The 26,284-nt window shown below is 44.7% G+C and overlaps 1 protein-coding gene across 2 annotated transcripts in view; it reads left to right on the forward strand.

The window, feature by feature from the left end:
• MBOAT2 (membrane bound glycerophospholipid O-acyltransferase 2) overlaps nucleotides 1-26,284 on the forward strand; it is a 102,545-nt gene that overhangs the window by 52,204 nt on the left and 24,057 nt on the right. For both annotated transcript variants that reach the window (XR_014174407.1, XM_081941698.1), the window contains exons 4-7: nucleotides 13,497-13,592; nucleotides 22,538-22,593; nucleotides 24,614-24,668; nucleotides 25,724-25,907. Coding sequence is in view for 1 of the 2 variants with exons in the window: in XM_081941698.1 (XP_081797824.1) it covers nucleotides 13,497-13,592; nucleotides 22,538-22,593; nucleotides 24,614-24,668; nucleotides 25,724-25,907 (391 nt within the window). In the remaining variant the exon portion in view is untranslated. The remainder of the gene's footprint in view (nucleotides 1-13,496; nucleotides 13,593-22,537; nucleotides 22,594-24,613; nucleotides 24,669-25,723; nucleotides 25,908-26,284) is intronic.

Consider the following 26,284-nt stretch of genomic DNA (forward strand, 5'->3'; position numbering starts at 1 on the left):
AAGCGCAGGCGGATGCATCAGGCTATTAAGCACCTGCTTGACATTGCCGCAGTAGAGCCGGTCCCCTCAGACCAGGTGGATTGGGGGTTCTATTCTAACTATCATATAGCTTACAGTAGGTTCAAGATGCAGTCCCTTCAGTCAACCTCCATAGATCTCAAAGAGGCCTACCTCCACGTCCCCATTTGCAGAGCTCACTGCAGGTTGTTGATATTCTTTTATGCAGGCCACCACTACCAGTACAGAGCCTTGCCATTCGGCCTGTCATCGGCCCCTAGAACGTTCACAAAGATTCTTGCAGCGGTGGCGGCCTTTCTCAGATCCGTCCAGTGCGACTTCACTGTTACCTGGACTACGTCTTCATCCAGTCGTTGTTGCACCAGCAAGTGACGCAAGACCTGCATTACACAGTGAGGATCCTGCAAGACCACGGCTTCTCCATCAACTTAGAAAAAATCATCTACAACTGACAACCAGACTGCAGCACCTAGGTGCCATCATCGACACTGTGGACTGTCAGCTGTTCCTGTCGCCAGAACGAGTGGCGAGTCTCAAGGAACGGGTCCTGCAGGTGCAGCAATCCTCTCACGCCAAGGTCGTGCAGTTGTCCCAGCTCTTAGGAAAAATGATATCCTGCCTGTCCATCGTGCCTTGGGCGAAGCTTCATTCTCAGCCTCTACAGTGGTTCCTTCTACCTTACCAGAGCGCCAACGAAAGCAGCTCCACGGCGTTGGTGCAGGTCTCCCTTGAAAGTACGTCATTCACTCAGGTGGTGGCTGTCTCCTGCCCTAGCGAAAGGCAGTCCTTTCAAAGAGCCGGACCGTCTCACCATCATGACGGATGCCAGTCTTTATGGCTGGGGAGCCCACCTCCACAACTAGATTGTGCAGGTGGTCTCCAGCCAAGGCAACGCACAGCATCAGTTTGCTGGAGTTGAGAGCGGTGAGGTTAGCTCTTGTTCACTTCCTTGACAACATCCGTGATCAGTACATGATGGTACTTACAGACAATGTGGAGACAAAGGCGCACATAAACCGCCAGGGGGCACGCATTCCAGGTCCCTGATGGCAGAGGCCAAGTCCCTGGGAAGGTGGGCAGAGCAGCACCAATGCTCAATACAGGCGGAACACATATCTGGAGTAAACAACATCCAGGCAGATTGGTTGAGCAGAGCCACAGTCGACCACTCGGAATGGCAACTACATCCGGACCTGTTCCACTGCCTGTCTCAGAGGTTCGGCCGCCCGCTGGTCGATCTATTCGCCACCCCAGAGAACACGCATCTTCCCAGGTTCTTTGCCAGGTTCCACACTCCACAAGCCAAAGGAGTCAATGTCCTTCACTGCCCATGGCCATCGGGTCTGCTGTATGCATTTCCGCCGTTGCCTATTCTTCACAGAGTCATCCGGAAGATCCTGTCGGAGGGAGTGGAGGTCCTGCTCATAGCCCCGTTCTGGCCCAGAAGAACCTGGTTCGCCGACCTGGTGAGTCTCTCTGTCAATCCTCCTTGGCGGGTTCCCCACCACGAGGTCTCTCTCAGCCAGGGGCGCTTCAACATCTGGAGCCCCAGTGGCTACAACTAGCCGTCTGGCACTTGAGGGGGACCTCTTGAGCAGGGACAGTCTCTACACCAAGGTCATCCACACCATTCAGGCATCCAGACAGCCCTCCACGACCAGGATCTATGATGCCACCTGGAGGTTGTTTGACACCTGGTGTACATCTCATGGTGTGATGGCGACCTCGGCTACTGTTCCACAAATATTGGACTATTTGCAAGATGGACTAGACAAAGGCCTGGCACCTATCACACTCAGGCGTCAGGTGGCCGCGTTACCCATAATACTTGCCCAAGATGAGCACTCATCCCTTGGACGTCATCCCACTATCCGTAGTTTCCTGAGAGGGGCAACCAGCCTGAGGCCCCCGGTGGTCCACAGATACCCATCATGAGACCTCAATGTAGTCTTACAGGCCCTGATTGGCCCACCATTTGAAATGCTTCGTACCGCCAGCCTTAAGCATTTGATGTTTAAAACCGCCTTTCTGATTTCCATAACTACTGCACGGCATACTTCAAAGTTGGCAGCCCTGTCGGTTCGTGAGGACTTGTGCTTGATACATCCAGACAGGGTGGTCTTCCGGCTGGACCCATCATTCATTCCTAAGACAAACTCCTGGTTCCACCGGGCCCAGGAGGTCATTCTCCCGGATTTTTGTCCGCATCCCAAACACCCTAAGGAGAAAAGATGGCACATGCTCGATGTCCGTAGAACATTCTGCAAGTACATCAAGCACACAGCTGCGTTCCGGCATTCTGAATCACTTTTTGTTTCATTTCAACCTGCATCTCAAGACTGCGAAGTTTCCTCATCTACCATTGGACAGTGGCTGTGGGCATGCATTACCCTTGCCCATGTTCTCCAGTCCAAACCAGTGCCAAGCCATATCACCGCACATTCTATGAGAAGTGCCGCTCAATGGCGGCCTGGGCTACTTAAGCACCGATAGAGAAAATTTGCAGAGCGGTCACTTGGACTTCCTTGTCTCCGTTTGTTCAGAACTACAAATTGGACAAGTTTGCTTCTGCGGAAGGGGCTTTTGGGAGACAAGTCCTTCAGGGCATTCATACCAGCAGAGAGACCCTGAACTCGACTGTTTCCCGCCCTAGTGACATTTAACTTGGGTATATCCCACACTTGGACTCTCCAGAGCAGCGCCCAGGAAAATGACCATTGACTTACCTGAAGGGTTGTTTTCTGGGCGCTGCGAAGGAGAGTCCAACCCCACCCTAGGGTCTGTCTCCGCTGTTCAGTGCAGACTTTATGGACTGTCCATTTGGATATAGTTACACCTTGTTTGGAATTGGATTTGTTATTGGACTTCTCAGCACGCAACAGTTCCACGCCTTCATTGAAAAAAACTGAGGATGGTCAGCACCAGAGGCATGGCTTAAAGTTTCAATTCAGTCCTGGGCAGATTGGATGTATTTAACCCACGCTTGGACTCTCCTTTGCAGCGCCCAGAAAACGACCCTTCAGGTAAGTCAATGGTCATTCTCCTTTGTGCCTTGTTTTCAGGTCTTGGGGGAGCTTGCTTCGATGAAACTGGACATAAAGGGTGGAGCACAGAGGCGTGGCTTCAGCTTCATCCCAGTCTCATGGCCAATTGGGCGTGTTAATACCATCCACTGGAGCCTCCTGTCCCAGCCCCGAAAATAGCAGTTCAGGTAAGACCAACTGCCAATCTCACAAATTAATATTTTCATGTCTTTATAAAACTTTATGCATTTTAAAAGATTTACCTATTTGTTGATATTTTTGTGCACTGTCAAATCATATAAGTCCCAGATTACAGTAATAAAGTAGAACATGACACAGTATAGAAAAATAAAATAATTAAAACTGCGATCATCCAAGAAAACAAAGATCAGTTAGTGATGGTAAACCTTTTGGGCTTGGCATGTCACAAATTTGGAAAATGCCTCACTTGACTCAACTGGGATGTCTTCCCCCACACCATAGAAAAAGGAAAAACAATTATCTCTCCTTCCCCCATCTAGGCCATCCTAAGATTGAACCTGAATTAGAGGCCCAGTGCTCAACTTCAGTCCAGTACTGCCACTGGTACTTAATAAGGCCACTTTGTGCTGTTCCTCAAGGCTCCATGAGCCTTGGGCAACTCCACAAGTGCCCCTGTGACCCAGCAATCCCCAGTATCTGCTTCTCACTGCTTACCTTCAGGAGGTATTCTGTTTCTAATGACTACCCGAGGCTGCTCCAGGTAACACAAAGCCTCCAATTTTGAAGCAGCTTCAAAGAATGTTCTTCCATGACATCAGCAGTCTCTGAAAACCATGCAAAAGCATACCTCATTCTTGTGTGACTTGGGGAGACTGCATAAGAGCACACCCCATTCTCATGCCAACTCTGAAAATTGTGCAAGAATGGGACATGCTTTCAAGAGTTGCTGCTGTTGGTTTGGTGAATGCTGGCGTGACATCCAAAAATATGGCGTGTCACCAGATTGCCATCAGTGCCTAGTAGTATACCAAGTAGGCTACTATTAACAGAAATAGTCTTAAATAGCAAAGGGCATATGGAACAGTTCAATTTTTACTGCATTGTACATTGCTGTTGAAGTATATAGAAATAAAAATCAAATAAATAAATGAAATGAAATAAATAAACCATTCTAGTTTCTGAGGAAGGTGGTAATGGTACTCTTATTCTTGATTTCTCCTCATTCCTTGCCTTGCAAATAGATCTTTATCTTCTAAAGCACAGACTGGACATCTGCATCTACTTTTTTGCATCTCCATTTTTTTCTTTTCTATAAGGATTAGATAACCTCATCTCATCAATTGGGATGTAGGTGTCTCAGTGGCTGAGCTTGTCGATCAGAGATTTGGCAGTTCAGAGGTTCGAATCCCTAGCGCTGCATAATGGAGTGAGCTTCTGTTACTTGTTCCAGCTTCTGCCAACCTAGCAGCTCGAAAGCAGGTAAAAAATGCAAGTAGAAAAATAGGGACCACTTTGGTGGGAAGGTAACAGTGCTCCGTGCACCTTTGGTGTTTAGTCATGCTGGCCACATGACCACGGAGACGTCTTCAGACAGGACTGGCTCTTTGGCTTAGAAACAGAGATGAGCACTGCCCCCTAGAGCTGGAAACGACTAGCACCCATGTGCAGGGCAACCTTTACCTTTACCTTTACCTTAGCCTCATCTCCTGATATGAGTTCACTGGACAGGATGGTTCTGTCTGGAGAAGGTGGTCCTGAAGCCAAACCATGCAGGGCTTTCAAGGTTGGAACTAACCCTTTAACCTACTTGAAAGCCTACTAGCAACCAGTACAATATTAATGTAATTTGATTGAAATTGATCTCTCTCACCACTATGTGTGCAGCTGCATTTGTATTCATTGCAGTTTCTGAGTAGTCCTCAGAGTTGATCATATAGAGCTGGTTGCAGAAGTCTATCTTGGTAGTGATGACGGCATATATCAATGTCACCATGTCACCTCAGGGCTGATATGGCTACAACTGACATAGAAGTTGAAGCTAGGCAAAGCTCCTGGTTGCAGCCTCCAGATATCAATAACCATAAGTCCAGGAAGAAATCTCAGTCACAGAGATTTAAGAAGGAAAGCCACTCATCCACTGTTGCAACTGTTACAGAAAATCAAGTCATTTGGGGGTAAATAACTCCATTTTGTTAGAATTTCATTTCAGCTTATTTCTTCTACCTGGCCCCTGGCTACCTGGTTTACTTTCATGGCATCTACAGCTTGACCCAGGGTGTAATGTATGGTATCATTAGCATACTGATGGCATCTCACCAATGATGCCCATTAGCAATAGGTTCATTGAGAGCCACTTTGGTGTAGCAGTTAATGTCCTTGACTAGAGACCACGATTCCTACCTGGTTTTTTAGTATAAAAGCTGGCTGGATAACTGTATGGCCAAATATTCACTCTCAGTGAATATTTGACTTCACTGCTCCACCTGACAATTGTTGTGGAGAAAATAGTAGATAGGGGTATTATGTTCACTGCCTAGAATTGTACAAATTAAGGTAGGATAAGTTTGAATTAAATATGTAAAATGTACAGTATATATAGAAGGGTAGGAAAAAAATGATCATGCCTCGTGGGACTCTCTATGGAAAACTTTTTTCCCTCTTGATCCGATTTTTCTGCTCAGGAAAGGGGACAGTTAATGTAAAATAGAGGTTCCTAACTTTCATCACCAGTCTTGATCAACGATACAAATTCAAGAAGGTCAGGAAGAGTGCGCTTCCTTCATCCAGGTCCTGACAGGCCAATATTGCATGCCTGAGCCTTACCCCTGATTGAAAAGGATACAGATAAACTTTTTTGTGTGGGCATTTTGCAGTTGAAGCCACACCATAAACTACTTTCTCTAAAAGGGTGAGGTTGGAGACTTAGGGTGGTAGCGGTCCAAATAATTCAATCCAGGGAAGTCTTCTTCACAAGAAGACATACCAACACCTTAAAATCATCAGGCATATTTCCTTTCCCCAAACAGGCATTGATCAGTTGCTGGACCCAACCACTCACACCTTCCCGAGCTATCTGAGGAGGGCCATGGATCTAGACAGCAGATGATAGAGCCATGCTGGAGAGCGCCCTGGCACTTCCATCAGAGCCCACAAGCTGAACAGCATTCCAGATAACAATGTAAGACGTTGCCCAGCCACATCTCCAGACTCCAGCCGCTAGAACTTTGCAGATATCAGCTTTACAGGTAGTCCTCAACTTAAAATCACAATTGGGACCAGAATTTTGATTGCTAAGCAGTGTGATCATTAAGCAAGCCATCACATGACTGAGCCCCAATTTTTATAACCATTTTACCAATGTTGTTAAGGAAATCATCATAGTGAATCACATGGCCATTAAATAAGTGCAGTTGTTAAGTGAATCCAGCTTTCCAAATTCACTTTGCTTGTCAGAAGCTGGCTGGAAAAGTCGCAAATCAAAATCATGTATTCACAAGATGTTGCAGATGTCCTATGTGTGAGCTGGATACCAAGTGCCCAAATTGCAATTTGACCGCTGGGGTGTTATGATGGTTGTAACTTTGAGGATAGGCCATATGCTATTTTTTCCAAGGCTATCACAATTCCAAACTGTCATTAAATGGTTGCAAATCAAGGAGTACCTGTATCAGTAAAATGTACAAAAGCATCCAAGCACAGTTTCTGCTTATCCTTCCCAAGAAGGGTCCAACTAATTATAGACAAAGTTATCCTTATGACTGTAGTACAGGCTGAAATTTGAGCTCTTTGTTTAGTATTATTTGCGTATCTTAATTTTCCTGATGCTCACAGCTGGAGAAGAATCAAGTGAAGAAGGTGGAAATTTGTTGTCCATATGTTTAATTATAATGACACATTCCATATATCCCAAGCATTAATACATTACATTATTCTTGTAATTTATCTGCCAAGAATATAAAAAATGGGGTTTTTTGGAATAATAAAAAATAGTGGAAATGGCTTTTTTCCATTTTGGTTTAATTATACAGAATGTGAATTTGAGTGATAAATGTCTTAATTTTTTGGAAGAATATATTGTTTAAAATAAAGTGGTGCATTATGATTAATTTTAGTTGCATGCTTCTGTTTTATTGAAATTGCTTTAGGTTGTATGTTATCATTTGAAATGTGCTTTTGCTATTCACATGCAAAATTTTATAAAATATATAGTCCAATATGTGTGTGAGAGCACTATTTTTAAGTGAGCTGTGTTTATTTGTTCTAGTCTGTGGCATGCTGAGCCCCGAGGTGACAGTAATGTGCATTAGAGTGCTTAATATCTAAATCTTAGTCATTTCAATCTGTATATGAGGTGTTGCAGCTGTGGATTAAAATAACATCTAATTGCACTTATGTATCTTCACACTTCTCTATTTATTTGCCTTGCAAGTATGTTGTGCAATGTATGTGTAGAAGGAATTTCTACTTTATGAATTATTTTAATAACAGGGACCAGAGTACTCATCAATACAAGCATAGAGCAAATTGATTTCAATACTGGAGCTTCAATAGCAGATCTGAAAATGGGCCTTATGTGGGTTTCTGTAAACAAAGTATGCATGTAATCCATGAGGTCAGATATAGTAATGTAATGAAGGTGGAAATAGAAAGACAATGATTTTATTAATACTATAGAGATTGCATGTTGGAATAATAGTTATCGTCCAATGTTTCTATTTCTGTTATCTTCCCTTGTCCTTGGTTCACATGGCTTTCTTCAATTGCAAGTATCCCTTTTTATTGTCAACATTCCTTTCTTTTCTAAGCACTTTTATGCTTGTGCTAGCATTATTATTGCTTCTCTAAGGCAGTGGTAGTCAACCTGGTCCCTACCGCCCACTAGTGGGCGTTCCAGCTTTCATGGTGGGCGGTAGGGGTTTGTCGTAACTCTGCTTTATTAATTTTATAAAGTAAAGTTACTTCCCTACTTTATAAATCACCATTACTGTGGAACCGGTGGGTGATTAGAAAATTTTACTACTAACAGTGGGTGGTAGGTATAAAAAGTGGGTGGTAGGTATAAAAAGGTTGACTACCCCTGCTCTAAGGGATCTAGGGAAAGCAACTGCAGAGTAGGGGACTGATCTGCTTAGCCTAGCGAACGCCATTTTGTTTTCATTTCATCTCTTTCTCTCTCTCAGACACATGAACCCCTGCTGATTTTAGTCGAGTAAAGCGTATTTCAATAAATAACGCCGCACAGAATTTATTATGAAGTAACTTCAATCTGCAAGGATTTATTGAAAGTGGTGACTGATAATAAATTAATGTATTTGTTTTCAGATTTGATGCAGAAACTTTTTTCAAAGTGTGGTGATTAAGTTTTGAGGTCAAAACTAGAGCTTTTTAGGAGGATTTTGTTCTTGATACAGAGTAGTTCTGAATATCATTGATTTTGGTTGTTTGAATATATTCTATCCTGTTTCTTTTTTCTTCTTCTGCAGGAGCTTAGCTTTTAAGTTCTATCTCAATAGCAAAAGGTAGTGGCAAATGGCCCCTTAGTGCAGTGATGGCAAACCTTTTTTGGCTCGTGTGCCACAAGTGGGAGCGCAGGGGGGTCGTGTGCGGGTGTGCTGCACCCATAATGCAATGCGCGACCCCCCCAGTGCGCATGCACGTACAACAGGTGCTCCCCCCATTTGTACATGCTTTTTTCGCCCTCCCCAGGCTCCCTGACAAATGGCTCCGCGTGCCACCTGTGGCATGTGTGCCATAGGTTCGCCATCACTGCCTTAGTGTGTTAAAAGATTTTGCTGGATTTTATCTTAGAGTGGACACTTGTTCATATATTACATTTTGATTTTGATTTTCCTTCTGGGAATTCAAGGTAGTGGACATGGAGAATTCCCCTTGTTTTTTATCCTCACACTATGATGTAGTAGGACTGATGATCTAGTTAACTAGTTTGCTCATGGCCTAAACTGGTTGTGGTATCTTTTGGCTCTATTTAGAGTTTTGGAGCTCTTCATATATCTTCTGAATCAGTAGCTCTTAGCTCTAAGACATCAGATTTTTTACAGTCCTTTCCTTACTCATCTAATTATATTTGCGATCTTCTAATAAGCCCCTTCTAAAATGAAAGCATACTGCTATGTCAGCATACTGTTACGATAACCTCAACCCCGAGGACTGGACATACGTTTCATTTTTCAGTGCTGTTATAACTTTGAATGGTGTCTAAATGTGTGGTCAGTAAGTGAGGACTACCTATAATTTGAGCCTTCTTGAAGTTAAAACTTAGTTTGATTCAAAGCTGAACTAATATCCAATTTTCTAAATTTGTACAGTGACATAAGAATATTACACTTGCTTTAGTTCTGCACAGAAAAAAATACAAGAAAAAAGTTGAACATAGCTAAAGTTTATACAGGTACTCCTCGACTTACGACCATAATGAGCCCAACATTTCATTTGTTAAGTGAATTGTGCCCCATTTTATGACCTTTCTTGTCTCAGTTATTAAGTGAATCACTGCAGTTGATAGGTTAGTAATCTGGTTGTTAAGTGAATCTGGCTTTCCCATTGACTTTGCTTGTCAGAAAGTCGCAAAACGTGATCACATGATCTTGGGACACAGCAACTGTCAGCCTCTATATAGCTTGCTTGCTATCAGCTGCCATAGTAACGGGGGGGGGGGCTCATCGTATTTGGGAGGGTACTCGTGCTGGTGGAGACATCTCGAAAGAGGGAGTTTTGTTCTCACCATCTGTGCATGCTGAAGGCTCGTGTTTGGGTTTGGTCAAGGCCAACCATCTTTGCATACCAGCTGAATGAGGCCACCTGAAGATGCACCCCACATGACAACCTTGGGGGTTGGAGATTGGACATTGGGTAACTGGGGGGAGGGATTTGGGTAAACGTTTGATATGTACATGTTCACATTTTTTTTGCCTCAGTTCTTGCTTCACTTTCACTGTTTCCATTTTCATATCCAGTAAAAGTATCTTTTTTCTAAATAAATGGAGTTGGGGGTTTCCTTTCTTGGATGTTGAATGAGGCATGCCTGACAGCAACAGTCATAGATATGAACCAGTTGTCCAGCATCTGAATTTTGATCACATGATCATGAGGATGCTACAAAGCTTGTAACTGAAAAACGGTCATAAATCACTTTTTTCAGTGCTGTTGTAACTTTAAATGGTCGCTGAACGAACTGTTGTAAGTCGAGGACTACTTGTTTATCTCTTCAGAAAACAACCGCTTTTCCAAAACAATGGTTCTCTTGCTTAATTTACTTAGACTTTCTCTAGCAATTTAGGGAGACTCCACTTCATTCAGAGGCCGCTGAACAGATGGTCAGCCTCCATTCTTGACCAGCCTTGCTCCTGGCTTGTCCTCTGATTCTGTGCATTATTAGTCTCACTCATGGAGATGGATTGACTGTCTGGCATGAGGCTGGTAGCTGTGAAGGTCAGAATTTGGAGCCTGCTCGGTTACAACAGCAATCTTTTAGTTAGTGAGATGAGGAAAATGGATGATCAATGGGGCTCTTGCTCCCTCCACTTTAATTAAATGATCTGTGCTTCTTTTCCCCATTTCTGACAATACCTCTGGGGAAGTACAGCAAAACTAACTGCTGAGGAGTAAGATGTATATGGCCTGAATGTGCAAGGGTATGTGGGAAATGTCAGTTGATTTCTGTACAGTCAAAACAACTTAAATGAGTGGTTATTCAGTCATTATAATTTGGTCATGGTAATAAAATATCATAAGAGGCATATAGTCTAGTGCAAAATGTTTTAAAAGTACATTGGAGAAGAAACTATGAAAAAAGGTTGTCCTTTGTTCAGCAAATCCAACAGTTTGCTAGAAAAGTTCATAAATACTATTTAATGCAGAATTAAGGTTCTCTGTCTGCATATTAAAAAAGAAAGTTTATCTTTTTAATTTGCTAAAAGATGGTATTTGTACGGATATTTTTGGATTATATGGATTAATAAGATGCAAAACCATTATTTTATAGAAGTTTCAAATATGCAGATTTGAGCTCTGAATGCTTATTTGGGTGTAAGACTCAATGAAATTTAAAATAATACTAAGACTTACAGGCACAGCCACAGCCACATTTTAAATCTTATTGAGAGGTGATTCAGAGAGTCCTTACTTGTATAGGTACTCCTCATCTTATAATCACAATTGAACCCAAAATTTCTGTTATTAAGCGAGACATTTGTTAAGTGACTTTTCCCCATTTTACAACTTTTCTTGCCACATGATTCTCTTGTTAAGTGAATCACTGCAGTTGCTACGTTAGTAACATGGTTGTAAAGTGAATCTGGTTTCCCCATTGACTTTGCCTGTCAGAATGTCGCAAAAGGTAATCGCATCATCCCAGGATACTGCAACCGTCATAAATATGAGTCAGTTGCTAAGGGGATGAATTTTGATCACATGACCATGCTGCAACGGTCGTGTTAAAAACAGTCATAAATCATTTTTTTCAGTGCCATTGTAACTTCAAATGGTCACTAAATAAACTGTTGTAAGTTGAGGACTACCTGCATTGATTGTTACTGCCATGGGCGAAATTGTACAGGATGTCATTTCCACAATGTATGTCATTCCAGAATGTTCTCTGAGCTTTCTAACTGTAGTGAAAAAGCCTCATGGTGGCACCTCAGCTCTTAGCTTTCTGATTTTTAAATCCAGTGCATGTATAATGTGTAATAGATTTAAATTTTAAAATAGTGTGCTGTAATGACAGATCTATGCAGAATTTGTAACAGGTGGCAAAATACTGAGCAATTTGTGAAAGCATTTTCTAACCATTACTAGGTTAACTTTTTTCACAGTGCAGTGCAAAGGTGCTTTTCCAAAAGGCAGCTGGACTTTTGTGTTTTGTTTTTTCCTCATCCAATAAGCTTCTTCAGTTCAACATTTTTAAGGAAAGAAAAAAAGTCCAGTTGCCTTTTGGAAAAGCACCTTTGGGACAATCATAGATATTTGAGAATCTCTATAGAAATTTTTAAAAAACGTGCTTAAAAATACAAGAATTGTAATGTAGATTCTGTTGTAGCTAAATGGGGAGATTTTAAAAATTATAGTGATTGGATTGTGGTTCAAAGGCTTTGAGGATATTGTAAAAGTTTGGTTTTTAACTACCATTGTGTGAACATACCACAACTCTTTTGTCTGTTTATTTGTAACCTTCAGTTGGGCAAAACTGGAAGGCATAGGGCAGCGATGGCGAACCTTTTTTGGTTCATGTGCCATAAGCGGGGGGAGCGCAGGGGGGGTCATGCGTGGGCGTGCTGCCCCAAAATGCAATGTGTGAACCCCCTAGCACGCATGCGCGCATGACAGGCACGGCCCCCCATTTTTTCCATGCTTTTTTCGCCCTCCCCAGGCTCCAGAGGCTTTATAGGAGCCTAGGGAGGGCGAAAACAGCCCCCCCCCCGGGAGGCCCTCCAGAGGCTTCAGGAGCTTCCCTGAAGCCTCTGGAGGGCAAAACGCAACCCTGCGAGCAAACCAGAAGTCACTTCCAGCTGACAGGGCAACGCCTTGTGTGCTCTGACAAATGGCTCTGCATGCCATAGGTTCGCCATCCCGGCTATAGGGCAATAATAATTGAACCAAAGTAGCTAAAATGAACTATAAATTACCGAATGCTGGGACCCATGACTCTATTGGGAATTATATTTGGAAAGGTTGTGGCCACTTCAGCACCACTACATCTTTTGGCTATGCTTCCCAAAAACCTGTAGGTTGCATGGCGGGCGGGTGGGGGGGAATGCAAAGGCCATATTCCCGGTATCTTCCCCACCTCCCTGTGGCCCCTGCACCTAATTAGCTGAATGCAAGGCAAGTGGCGATTGGCTACTTTGGATCAGAGGCTGAAACCTGAACTCTCTTAATGGGAATGGCTGGTAAAGGAAGGTGTAGGGAGCAATTCAGATGCCTGCTGGCGAGATACGGCTGGCTGGGGTGGGGTGGGGCTGGCAGTCAATGAATGTGCTTCTTCCTCCCTGGAGGGAAGGAGGGGCCTTACTCTGCTGGTTTAAGGAACAGGGCTGCAATTTTCCTTGTGGCTTCTTTTGCTTGCCCTTCCCTTAGCAAAATGTCAGAATGTCTGTGGGTCAGCTTCAAGTCCCTTCCAGCTTCTCACGAAGCAACTCAGTGGGGAAGCTAGCAAAAAAGTTGGAAATTGCTCCTGCTCCCTTTGCTTTTTTGCTGCCTGTGGTCATTCTGTGTCTCTTTTTAGGTAAGGAAATATCTGTGAAAGGAGATCCAGTGCGTCACGGGTTGTCTAGCTTTAAATATATGGAGTACAAATGTGAACCAGTTAACAGTGTGAGAAAAATACTGTGCTTTATGATATAAGTGTCTCAGACTACATTATCCTTTTGAACAATTATCCTAAAAACAAGTTAAACTAATATTAATACCTACAGATTCTGTGAGCGATAACCCAATGACTTTTTTTTTCTTTTCCAGATATTGTTTTGTTTTTGCTTTGGGATACCTCACTGTGTGCCAAATTTCTAGAGTTTATATATTTGACTATGGACAATATTCTGCTGATTTTTCAGGGTAAGAATAACAATTTTCAGTACTCACAATTATTTTTGTAGCTATATGTAGTTAAGTCTGAATTAAGTATAATTTACCTGACACTTCATAGATGTCTGGATTTTTTTTAAAAAAAATCAGAATGTATGCATGTTACCTGTTTGTTTATTGCAACAGAAGAGTATGAGATGAGGTAATATACTGTATTTTTCGGTGTATAAGACACACCTTTTTTCCTCAAAAAAGAGGCTGAAAATATAGGTGCGGCTTATACACTGAATACAGCATTTTTTTGCCTCCCGAAGCCCCATCCCCTTCACCAAAAAGACTGTGCATACCCTTATGGAGGCTTTCAGAGAGCTCCTGGGGGCTGGGGAGGGCAGAAATGAGCAAAAAATGGGCCATTCCCCCCCCCCAGCCCGCAGCAGTACTCTATAAGTCTCCATAAGGGTATGCATGCAATTTGTTTGTCAAAAAACGGTCCCGTTTTCACAAAAAACGGTCCCGTTTCCACAAAAAACGGGCCGTTTTTTGCTTGGTTTTGCCCTCCCCCCCCCCAGGAGCACTCTGCAATCCCCCGAATGATATTCACGCCTTTAAATAAAAGGGCCCATTTTCGTGAAAAATGGGCCGTTTTGGGGAGGCTTGCAGAGTGCAAAAACTTTTCCCCCCTTTTTCCTCTTTTTTCCTCTTTAACTGATTGATGAGAATTACATTGATCGAGTGCTGTGCCAGCAGAAACAAAATCTTAGGTGCTGCAGATTGTCAGCGATTTCCTTCTCCAGCACATGGATAAATACACCTGGAAACATCTACCTACCTACTCTCTCCCCCTACCTACCTACTGTATTTCTCTCTCTCTCCCTCCCGCCCTCTCCCCCTTTACATACCTACCAACCTACCTACTCTCTCTCTCCCTACCTATCTACTGTATTTCTCTCTCTCTCTCGCTTTCTATTTCTCTCTCTCTCTATCCCTCTACCTAACTACCTATCTACCTACCGTTTCTCTCCCTCTCCCTACCTCTCTCTCTATATTTCTCTCTCCCTTTATCTACCTACCTACCTGCCTACTCTCTCTCTCTCTCTCTCCCTACCTACCTTCTGTATTTCTATTTCTCTCTCTCTCTCTCTCCCCCTCTATCTACCTACCTATTTTTTTTTAATTTGCCTCTTCAAAACCTTGGTGCGTCTTATACTCCGGTGCATCTTATACTCCGAAAAATACGGTAACTCAGGGATGTGACTTAACATGGAAAAATGTGTATACATATATATAGTAAAGGCTGTCCTATCACAATTTTTTATCTAGCTCCTTCATAACTATATAGTTCAGAATAGAACTATATCTGAAATAGGATGTTTGTGAAAATGATTTCTCTGTGGGTTAAAAGTCCATCCAGCTGATCTAGCTGATGCTGGATGGACAGGAGAAATTCAGATCAAACCACTTGTGTCATCTCCTGATTAAAATGTACCGGCAGTTCTTGACTTATGACCACAGTTGAAAATAGAATTTTGGTTGTGAGTCATTGTGGTCCTAAGTTGAGTCACCACATGACTAGACTCAATTTTACGATGTTTTTATGATGACCATTAAGCATGTCATCGTGATCATTAAATGGATTACATAAATCTGAATCCAGCTTATCCAATGGGTATTTTGGAGCCAGAAAATGGCAAAAAATTATATCTCATATGGCTTCAGAATGCTGCAATCAGTCATAAATGTGAGTTGGTTGCCAAGCACCTAAAATACAATGATGTAACTATAGGGATAGTATGGCAGTCATAATTCTGAGGATGGGTGATAAGTAACTTTTTTCAAGTTAATCATATCTTCAAATATTTATTAAGCGATCAGACATAAGTCCAGGACTACCTGTACCTTATTGCATCTAACAAAAACCCTGTATATGTCTCTGGAAATGTCGAGTGCAATCATGAGCATTGAGAGATTTCCTCTCTGCAGTTCCTTTTCCCTTCCGTCCCCATCTCTCCTTTCTAAAAGTTTGGATTTGTATTTGAGTTCACAAATTAATCTTTTTTTGTATTGGGGAAGTGTATGAAAGCTAATAAATCTTGCCTGTTTTCCTACGATTCTCTTGGTACAAGACACCAAAGTTACTTTTAGAAGAAATCATTTATATTGCAAGATGGTGTCTTCATTTCTCTACTTTTGAGTTATGTAATTGGACAACAGCATTCTCAAGGGTACTAGTGATTTTATGTTATATTGCTTTCTGTGGTGTTACCATTACGTATGTGTCTAAAAGAAAATCTTCCGTGTGATGTAGAAATGGCAAAGTACTCATTGCAGACTGTTGGTTCATTTTTTCAAGGTTGATTATGTTCTGTTCTATTTATGGAGCAAATGTATGTGCAGTTGAAATAAAATTAGATTTTAGTGGTCCATTACTTACACAGGCCAGTGTTATTTTTTTCTGTTACCTCTCTGTCTGCTTAATGATATTGTTTTATTCTGGTTTGATTAGCAAATTTGGTAAAAATCTTTAGATTTTAATCTAAAACATGTGTCAAAGGGAGGCAGCAATAGTGGGGAATGGTGCATATGCATGTAGCTGACTGTTTACTTAATGAGAATAAGCATGTCTGAAAGTCAAGCTTGTGCATGCTTCTCTTTCTCCTCTCCTTTTTGTGCCTGAAGGAAATAACTTAAAATGTCCTTTTTTAAATTTGTGATTAATTTTGTCCTCAAATCAGGATATCCCAATTTGAAACATCATTTGACATTTTATGGACTTAATCAAATAATGCTTTGTGACAAAGGAAGGATGGAAGCTTCTTCCTTTATGGAGGGAGGAATAATTGAACTGAAATGTTTTCATTTTCTGAACAAGCTCTGTGACTTCGCAAGCAAATAAGCTATATACCTTTTGAAAATATATCATTTGCTATCAGTGTAAATGCCCTTGTTCTCCATAGTGAGGGGGGGAGGAGTATCCAGGATGGGTTGACCTTATCCTCCAGCTGATTGGACTGGGTCAGATAAGCTCTTGGGACCCGCCCCTGGCCCACCAGGCACCACCCAGTTATCGACTCAGTCCTCAACTGGACGGTTTGCCATCCTGGAGCTCCAGGAAGATTGAAGAAATTTAAAGAAAAGAAGAAAAGAAGAATCAGCAATGACCGCCAGTGGGCTGAATAGCTCCCAAAGCGGAAGGAACGAATTGCCAAAAGCCCCCTTGGGGGCGGCAAGCTGCCCAGGCATCTGAGTGAGACAAGTATCACTCAGAAAAAGGATTTCAGCCGGGCAAGCTGGAAACAGAGGGCCTGCTGCGTTGGTTCCAGAAGTGCCGGAGCGTGACCGGCTGAAGAGGACAGCGCAGGATCCCACCCAGGAGGTGAGCCCGCCGCTGGAAGCTCTAGTAGGCGCTGGAGCGCTCCGCTGCTCCCCACTGGGTTGAGCAGCGAACCGCGGGTTCCCAAATGTCTCAGAGCGCTTGCGCCATCGCCCACGTGGCTCGCCTCATCGGAGGGAGTCCACGGACAGAGCAGATCCCCTAGCGCCAGAGAGAGGCAAAGGGGAACGAAGAAAGCAGCGGGGGAGGTGTGCGGCAGCTCCTTGCAGCACGAGCCGCTAGAGGAAAAGTTTTTAAAAAGCGTGCCCTTTCTATTGCTGGCGCGGGCGCCATTTTGAAGCCGGCAGGGACCACGTGTTCCAAGATGGCAGTGCCCAGCAGCCAGGAAGAAGCCGGCAGCCCAGCACCTGCAGCGATGGACAGCAGCCCCGCCAGGAGCGCTGAGGAGCAACCAGGGTTAGTGACCACCCCTAGGGCTGCCCAGGGCGGGGGGTGGGGAGAGGAAAGGCTAAGGAGAAGAGAAGACACCTTTTCCCCAGGGCAGAGCTGGTAGAGGGTGGTCACAAACCTGCCAAAGCCTCCAAGTATGAGACAAGAAGGCACAAGAGGCTGGAGCAGCTCTACAAGAAGGCAAGTGGGCACAAATCCACCCCAGGCCTGGGACAGAAGGAGAAGGCCCCTGGAGCCCCCCCCCTCAAGCGGAGCCACAGGGGAGGAACCCCCATTGCAAGCTAGGATCCCAATTGACACTTCAGGTCTTTGGGATCTCGCTCAGGGGTGGCATTTCCCTCCACAGACAGCCCCCCTGGGCCCAGCCCTGCCCACGGGACTTTTACCGCTGGGTTCCCCTCCTGCACAAGTGGGCATGGCGCCCAGCCAACAACTCCCACCAGGGGTCCCTAACTTCCAGGACCTAATGATGTGGGCGCTCCAGCAATGCATGACTGTGGCCTTTCAGCAGCCACAAGCGCAGCCCCAGGTGGTGTCAGCCCCCGGGGCACCTGAAGACCTGGTGGACCAGGAGGATGACATCTCCAGCTCCTCAATCTCATCGCAGGAGGACAGCGACCTGGATTGCGAGGAGGGGGAAGTCAGGGAGGATAAACTCTCTGAGGACGAAGGTATGCCCCCTCCTAAGCCGGCCTTCACTGGGTGGTTCCAGCCCTCATTGTACAAATCGCTTCTGTTCAAGGCCAAGGCAGCAGCCAAGCTTGGAAACAGAACGGCAGAAGCTTCACCTCAGCTTCAGGGGTTCTCGGCAGAGACCATCTTTGACGAGAAGGTCATTGAGACCGACACAGTGCCAACCCCCAAGGCCTTCCTGGAGTCAATCAAGCGCCACTGGGCAGCCCCAACAGTGGGTCCTACGCCCACGTCCACAGATAAGATCTTTTTCAATGTGGATAAGGACATGGCAGGGGTGCTGTCTCAGGCCTCCATTGATGAGCCGGTACGGGCACTGCACACCCCAACTAACCTCCCAGGAGAACCAGAAGAGGCTCTGAAGTTGGAGGACAGGAAGGCGGATCTCACCCTCCAAAAGGGGCATCAAGCAGCAGCCTGGGCGGTGAAGGTGGCCACCACCGCCTCCTTCTTCAACCAGACTTCCTTACTTTGGATGCAGGAGCTGCAGCAGCGGATTCCTGTGACCGAGATTAGAGCGCACCAGGACATCAACAAACTGGTGGCAGCTATCCAGTTTTCGGCGGACACCATCTTGTCCACAGCCAAGTTCGTCTCCAGAGCGATCGCTTCTACTGTCGCGTCCCGCAGACTGCTGTGGCTGAGACAGTGGCAGGCCGAGGTACGACACAAGTGGCGCCTGGCGTCAGCTCCTTTCATAGGAGATACCCTCTTCGGGACAGCCCTGGACCCGTACCTCATAGAGAACAAGCGGAAGGTGCTTCCCACGACCCCAGATGGTCATGCTACTGGGGACAGGACTTTGGGACTTCCTTCTGTGGTCAGGACTCTTTCAGGGGCCCGAGGCAGGGTACTCAGGGGCCAGGCAGTACCAGGGGGGCTTCGCTGCCAGGCAAAGGTATCCGGATAGGCCACAGAAAGGCAAACAACAGAAGCGACCCTTTCGAGGTGGCGGAGGAGGTGGCGGGGGGCGCTCTTTCCGCAAACACTAAGGCCAGACCAGATTCAGCTCCCATTGGGGGGCGCTTAGCGTACTTCGTGGATCGCTGGGACTGCTCCTCCTCTGATAGGTGGGTACAGCACACCATCAGACATGGGCTGGCCCTGGAGTTCCTTTCCAGCCCCCCAGGGTTCTTCCGGATCTGCCCGGTTTCCAATAATCCAGCCAGGAGGCTGTTGATGCAAGAGGCCATACAGCACCTGCTAGATATCCGAGCCATCCAGCCAGTGCCCCTAGAACAGCAGGGTCAAGGGTATTACTCAATCCTGTTTGTAATTCCCAAGGCTTCAGGGGGCTGGAGGGCTATTCTGGACCTGAAGCGGCTAAACCGCTTCATCCTCTACAGGAGGTTCAAAATGCATTCGCTCAACTCCATCCTGGAGGGAATTAGGCAGGGAGACCTCCTCACTTCCATAGACCTCACAGAGGCCTACCTACACATTCCAATCCTGCGGGGGCACCGGAGGTACCTTAGGTTCTGTTATCTAGGGCAACATTTCCAATACCGAGCCTTGTCCTTCAGGTTGTCATCCGCCCCCCCGGGTGTTCACCAAGGTAATGGCTGCCCTGGCAGCTCATCTGAGACAGGTCCCGGTACCTGCTGATACAGTCATCCTCCTTTGAGGGGGCCCTAAGGGACCTAGATACCACCATGGCAGTACTTAGGGACCATGGGTTCTCCGTAAACCTGGCCAAGAGCCATCTTCACCCCTCCACTAAGCTAATCCACCTAGGGGCTCTGATAGATTCAGAGGAAGGCAAGGTATTTCTGTCATCAGAGAGACAGATCTCCCTGAGACGGCTAGCTAGACAGGTGGTCTCGGGAGGTAGGGTGTCATTAGCCACCTTGTCCAAACTGCTAGGCACCATGGTCTCCGCCATTGGCATTGTTCCGTGGGCGCGCCTTCACACCAGAGACCTACAATGGTTCCTTTTGCCTTTCCAGCGAAGGAGCAGGAGCTGTTCCCAGATCAAGGTCCTCCTCCCGGCAGAAGTCTCCCACTCACTGATCTGGTGGACGTCCCCCGCGATTTCAAAGGGCGAAGTCTTCAGAACGCCAGACCGGGTGATGGTGACTACGGATGCCAGCCTGTTCGGGTGGGGGGCCCACCTACAGGATCAGATAGCGTAGGGACAGTGGGGCCTGGTGGAACTGACGCACAGTATCAACTGGCTGGAGCTCAGGGCGGTCCGCCTTGCCCTGATGCAGTTCCACCGCTCGGTCAAGGGTAGACACATCCTAGTCTTCACAGACAACATCGCCACAAAGGCCCATTTAAACAGACAGGGGGGAACCAAATCAGGGGCCCTTATGCGAGAGGCCAAGAGACTGGGGCGATGGGCCGAGAGGAATGTGCTATCCCTAACGGCAGAGCATATAGCGGGCGTGGACAACACCAGAGCCGACTGGCTCAGCAGAGCAGAAGTAGACCACTCAGAGTGGAGACTTCATCCAGCCATCTTCAGGGAGGTGATGAACCGGTTCGGTCACCTGGAGGTCGACTTATTCACCACGCACCTCAACACCCAACTACTGAGGTTCTACTCCAGGTACCGAACACACGGGGCGGAGGGGGTGGACGCCCTCTGCTGCCTGTGGCCCAGGGGGCTCCTATATGCATACCCGCCCTTGCCCCTGATCCCCAGAGTAATTCAGAAAATTCTTCGGGAGAGGGCGGAGGTGGTACTGATTGCCCCTTACTGGCCCAGGAGGCCATGGTTTGCAGACCTCCAATCGCTCTCACTGGGCAGAGCATGGAGAATCCCCCAGGAGAGAATATCCCTCAGTCAGAGATCCCTGGAGCACCCGGAACCCCAATGGCTCCAGTTGACCGCGTGGCGGTTGAGCGGAGCACCCTGAGAGAGGAAAACTTCTCCCCCAGGGTAATAGAGACTATCCAGGCCGCCCAAACACCCTCCACGGAGCGCATATATGGCGCAACATGGCGGACCTTTTCCACATGGTGTCACTCCCGCGGGCAGGACCCGGTGAGAGCCACTGTTCCTATAGTGCTGGAGTTTCTCCAGGCAGGCCTGGACCGGGGGCTGGCCCCCAACACTATTAGGAGACAAGTCTCGGCCATTTCCTCAGTGCTGCTGTGCGGCAGTACCCAGACACTTACTCAGCAACCATTGGTCAGGCAGTTCCTGAAGGGAGCGTTCAACCTCAAGCCACCTACAGTACATAGGTACCTCTCCTGGGACTTACACAAAGTGTTGGAAGCTCTAATGGGGGAGCCGTTTGAGCCATTGCGAACAGTGTCACTAAAGTTTCTAACCCTTAAGGTGGCGTTCCTGGTGGCCATCACATCCGCCAGACGGATATCAGAACTGCAGGCCCTGTCCGTCAGGGAAGACCTCTGCATCTTTCATCAGGATAGAGTGGTGTTGTGGTTGGACCCCTAAGGTATGTTTGTGCTTTCACAGGGCACAGGAGCTGGTTTTGCCCAATTTCTGTCCAGACCCTTCTCATCCTCTGGAAAGGAAGTGGCACACATTAGACGTAAGAAGGGCTCTGAGGATCTACCTCAGAAGAACCCGGCAGAATAGAAGGTCTGAGGCCCTGTTTGTTTCATTCCAACCGGGGTCTCTCGGCAGGAAGGTGACCTCCACCACCATAGGCAGGTGGTTGAGAACTTGCATAGCTACAGCCTACCAGTCTCAGGGCATTCAGCCACCGACCCCCATCACAGCACACTCCACAAGAAGTGCGGCCACCACTGTGGCCTGGGCTACCCAGGCGTCATGGACAGAGATATGTAGGGCAGCCACTTGGTCTTCCCCCTCACCTTTCATGAGGAACTACCTTTGCCTTGACGGAGGCTTCATTCGGGCGCAGGGTCTTACAGACGGTGCATAGGGCAGGGGACACCCCCCCACCAGGCTTAGTTGGCCAGTGCCCTCAGTATGTGACCCTCCCTAGGGACGTGCGAGCTTTGGTACGTCCCATCCTGGATACTCCTCCCCCCTCACTATTGAGAAAGGGTGTTGGTACTTACCTGATACGTCTCTTCTCATAGGGGGGGGGAGGAGTATCCAGACCCCCCCTGACATAGTTATGTAACATGTGTTTGTTGAATGTTGCACTGGTATGTTAAGTTATTCTTCAATAAAAGGGTTGAAACCATACTAAAGTCTGGAGTGGATGGCATAACGAGTTGGATAGAGTTCTTCGCCGATAACTGGGCGGTGCCTGGTGGGCCAGGGGCATGTCCCAAGAGCTTATCTGACCCAGTCCAATCAGCTGGAGGATAAGGTCAACCCATCCTGTATACTCCTCCCCCCACTATGAGAAGAGGCGTATCAGGTAAGTACCAATGCCCTGTTTCTTTGTTTCTGCCTGAGCCTACCAATGAAGAATTCTTTTGAGTGGCATTTTTTTCAAAAATAAAAGTAAAACTCATGAATATTCTCTCATTCAGCCTTATCTTGCCATAGAGAAGTACTATTATATTTTTTTAAAAATCTAAATTTCCTGTCCTTTCTCCATCTTTGTTACAGCCCAATGATGATAATTACTCAGAAAATTACAAGTTTGGCGTATGAAATTCATGATGGTAAGAATTGGGGGTGAGAAAAGACTTCCTTCTTTAAATTTTTAACACAAATTGGGGAGGAGAATTTTTTCTTTAAATTTGTGAGTAGAACAATGTATTTCTTTAACTTTCAATCTTGAAAAACCCTTTCATTTTCTATCCATACACCGGATATCAGTCAGTTGAATATATATTTTCCTTCTTATAAAGCCAATGGAATTTTATTGACAAAATCCGTATTTGTCATGATTTCATTAAACCAATATTTCTTTTATTTAGTTCTTGCTGTCTTGTATAATTATTTTTAAATGAGCAAATTGTATTGTATTATTATTTATTTATTAAAACAATAATGTCAACTTTTTTTCCAGATTTAACACAAGGAAGTTTACATCTTAAAATTTCCATAGAATACAAAAGCACTGTAGATGAAAATTAAACTAAGCTCCAAGTTAGAAAAAATAAGTAGTAAAAATTGTATAGAGTTATGAAAATACTTACAAGTCTAAATAAATAACGATAATTAGGTGTTTATTTTAGAGAATTGAAGATCTAAAAAGAGAATGCTTTTAGACCAGAAAAATCAGTTGGTTTTATTTGTAAATAAACAGAGATAATGGCTACATTAAAATTAATCATGGTTCAGCATTAAATGGGTAGATTGCTGTAAGCCTCATGCTTTCATCCTCCCTCTCTCTCTGAAATATTAGAGGACGTAATGGGCAGTCTTCCAAGTTGCATTAACATTAAACTAGCAAATTTATTATAGTAGGTGTATCCTTTTTTTAGCTCACGAGGAAGCATTAAGAATTTGGGAGTCTTTAATGAACAGCAGGAAGTTGTTGTGCTCTCATGAAATCTGAATCATTTCATTCAAGTAATTTTTCAGTTTCACAGCCCTATAAATAATGTAGTCTCTTGCCACTTAAAGCTGTCCATTACTGCAAAAATCTGGACAATCATTAGATAGCAGCAGAGAGTTAGGATTTTATGACTCTTTGCTCCCAGTTAGCAGTCATCTGATTATATGGAGCCATGTACATTGGATCTACTCACTGTTTTAAATCAATCTCAGTTTACATTCCCAGTTGTGAGTTTTCTTTCCCCTTTTGTTCCATGGTGTCTGATTCTTGGAAACTGCTTGGACAAGTTCCTGCAGTTTTCTTGGCAAAGTTTTTATTTTAAGTTGCTTGCCATTGCCTCTTTCCTAGGGCTGAGAGAAAGTGACTGGCCCAGGGTCACCCAGCTAGCTTTGCTTAAGGTGGGACTAGGACTCCGCTTCTGTTTCTAACTTGAGGCCTTAACCATTACACCAAAATGGTTGTCAAGCTATATTACAACATGCTTAAAATTACATATGATTAGTTGAAGTGGGACAGAAACATGCACTAGGAGATTGACTGTTTTGTTTCAGTTAATTACTTAAGATTAAATCATAGTCTTTCTGATCCAAAGGTACAAGAAATAGCACTTTTGCATGATATGCTAAACCATGTTTTGAGTTGGCCTAGCTTGTCATCTGAAAACAGATCGTGGAAGCGAGCATGGTTAAGAGTGATTCTTAGCTGTGATCTATAACCATGGCATGTTTTTATTGGCTTGCTTGATCTGAACATGAAAAACAAGGAATAATGACAATCTTTTCATTAAATAGCATTTAGACCTTGAAGAAAATAGCCTGATGATTCGGTGGCTTCTGCCCTTGCACAAAACAACCTTTCCCCCCTAAAGTAAACCAAAATTCTGAATCATCTCAATCATCTGGGTGTATTAATCTGATTAGGAAATCTGGACTGATAACTCTGTTCCAATCTATGCCCGTCCTAGCTTTATCACAAAGAGGATTAGAATGCTGGCAAAGTGTCCTCTCAAATCCCTGCTAGCATCAGTTGCTCTTATTGTTTGGTCTCAGTTTGCAATTATTTCTCTTCATGACTATCCTGCAGAGAGGGAGGGAGGGAGGACTGTCCCAGCTCAAATGTGCCTGCGGTTCTTGCAGCAGTCACAATGGTTTACCCTTTTCTTTCTTGCTCATGCGCAGGAATGTTTCGAAAGGAGGAAGAACTGTTGCCATCACAGCGATGCTTAGCCGTGAGGTAAGTGCTGCTCTGTTTGAATGTCAACTGCTGCCCTTAGATTTCATCTGTCAGTCAGCCTTTCAGCAGCTTTTCAGGAGACAGACGCATTTAGATTCCATGCATTTAGCTGCTTTCCATCTTTTTTTTTGCAATAATATGAAGAAAGCAATCGTAAGCGCTTTGGGTCAAATTAAACAGAGCAGCATAACGGCAAATAAAATAACTACTTGGTGTGCTACAAGTAGTCATCAACTTATGACCACAACTGAGACCAGAATTTTAACTGTTAAGCTGATTACTGCTGTTGTTAAGTGAATCCATGGTCATTAAGCAAATCTGGTTTCCCTTGACTCTGCTTGTGTGCAGGGCTGGGAAGGTTGCAAATATCAATGACATAACCTTGGGACATTGTAAATAAGTGCCATTTTGATCATGCGACTGCCGGGATGCTTCAACAGTTCAAGATCACGGACTAAGATCAAGTAAATCACTTTTTTCAGGCCGCTGTAACTTCAAATGGTCACTGAACCAATGGTTGTAAGTCGAGGACTCCCTGTATTAACGCCGAAGAAAGATCAATCAGTGTTTCATTGTTGGAGTGTGACTCCCATGTCCTTGTTTTATTGAAGTAAATTTCTAGTAGCGTGCTACTAGAAATTAGTCAGAAATTAGTCTGACTTCCTGGATTTTCTTTAATAATGAGAAATCAGATTGCCTAATGAATCATGTAGCATACTGTGCCTATTATACCCAAGGAGGAAAAACTGTGGGCTCTCCAGAATGATGAACCATAACTACCACTGGCTAAAACTGATCAAAATTGTTTAATTCAGCAATCTTTATTAGGGCTACAAATTTTCCATTCCTGCTTGATCTTTTGACTAGTACAGGATCCTTTATAGACAACTAATCAACTAGTTTTGAACCCCAACTTTTTTATCTATGAAGTTTTCTGTCAGCTAGACAGTTCATCTATAATCAATCACTGTATGGCATTAATATTATTTTGTAGCAGAGTTCTTGTTACTAAAATAGAGATAAAATCTCACCAGTTGCTTGTCTTTGAATTACAGACGCATGCCAAGTCTACTGGAATATTTAAGTTACAACTGTAATTTCATGGGTATCCTGGCAGGCCCATTATGCTCTTATAAAGACTATATTACTTTCATTGAAGGCAGATCATATCAACTGACACAGTCGGAAGCAAATGGGAAAGAAGAGATAAAATATGAACAAACAGACCCCTCCCCAAATGTAAGATCTACTGTTATTGCGATGGTGCTGTTATGTTTGCATGGGAAGTCTAGTTTGCATTCTGCATTTTTCACAGGCATAACTCTCAAGCTGTATCTGGATCATTTTCATAAATTACATAGTTCTCTCTTCAATAATCAAGCACTGAGTTCATCTAAAAGTCAACATTTTCCATAGATACTTAATTTTGGACCTTGTGGGCTATGGAAAGCTTGGGACTTGGGTTTATCTCATCCCAGGTACTACCATCAAAACTATCAGTAAAGAAAACAATGCAAGTTGCTTTTATTTCTCTAACTTTGCTGGTATTTGATTATCATACAATAAGCACTGCCTTAACTTTGTAGACTTTTCATTCCTCTGGCAGTGCTTCGAAG

This window comes from Natrix helvetica, assembly GCF_964273705.1.
Source record: "Natrix helvetica genome assembly, chromosome: 2".
Lineage (NCBI taxonomy): Eukaryota > Metazoa > Chordata > Lepidosauria > Squamata > Natricidae > Natrix > Natrix helvetica.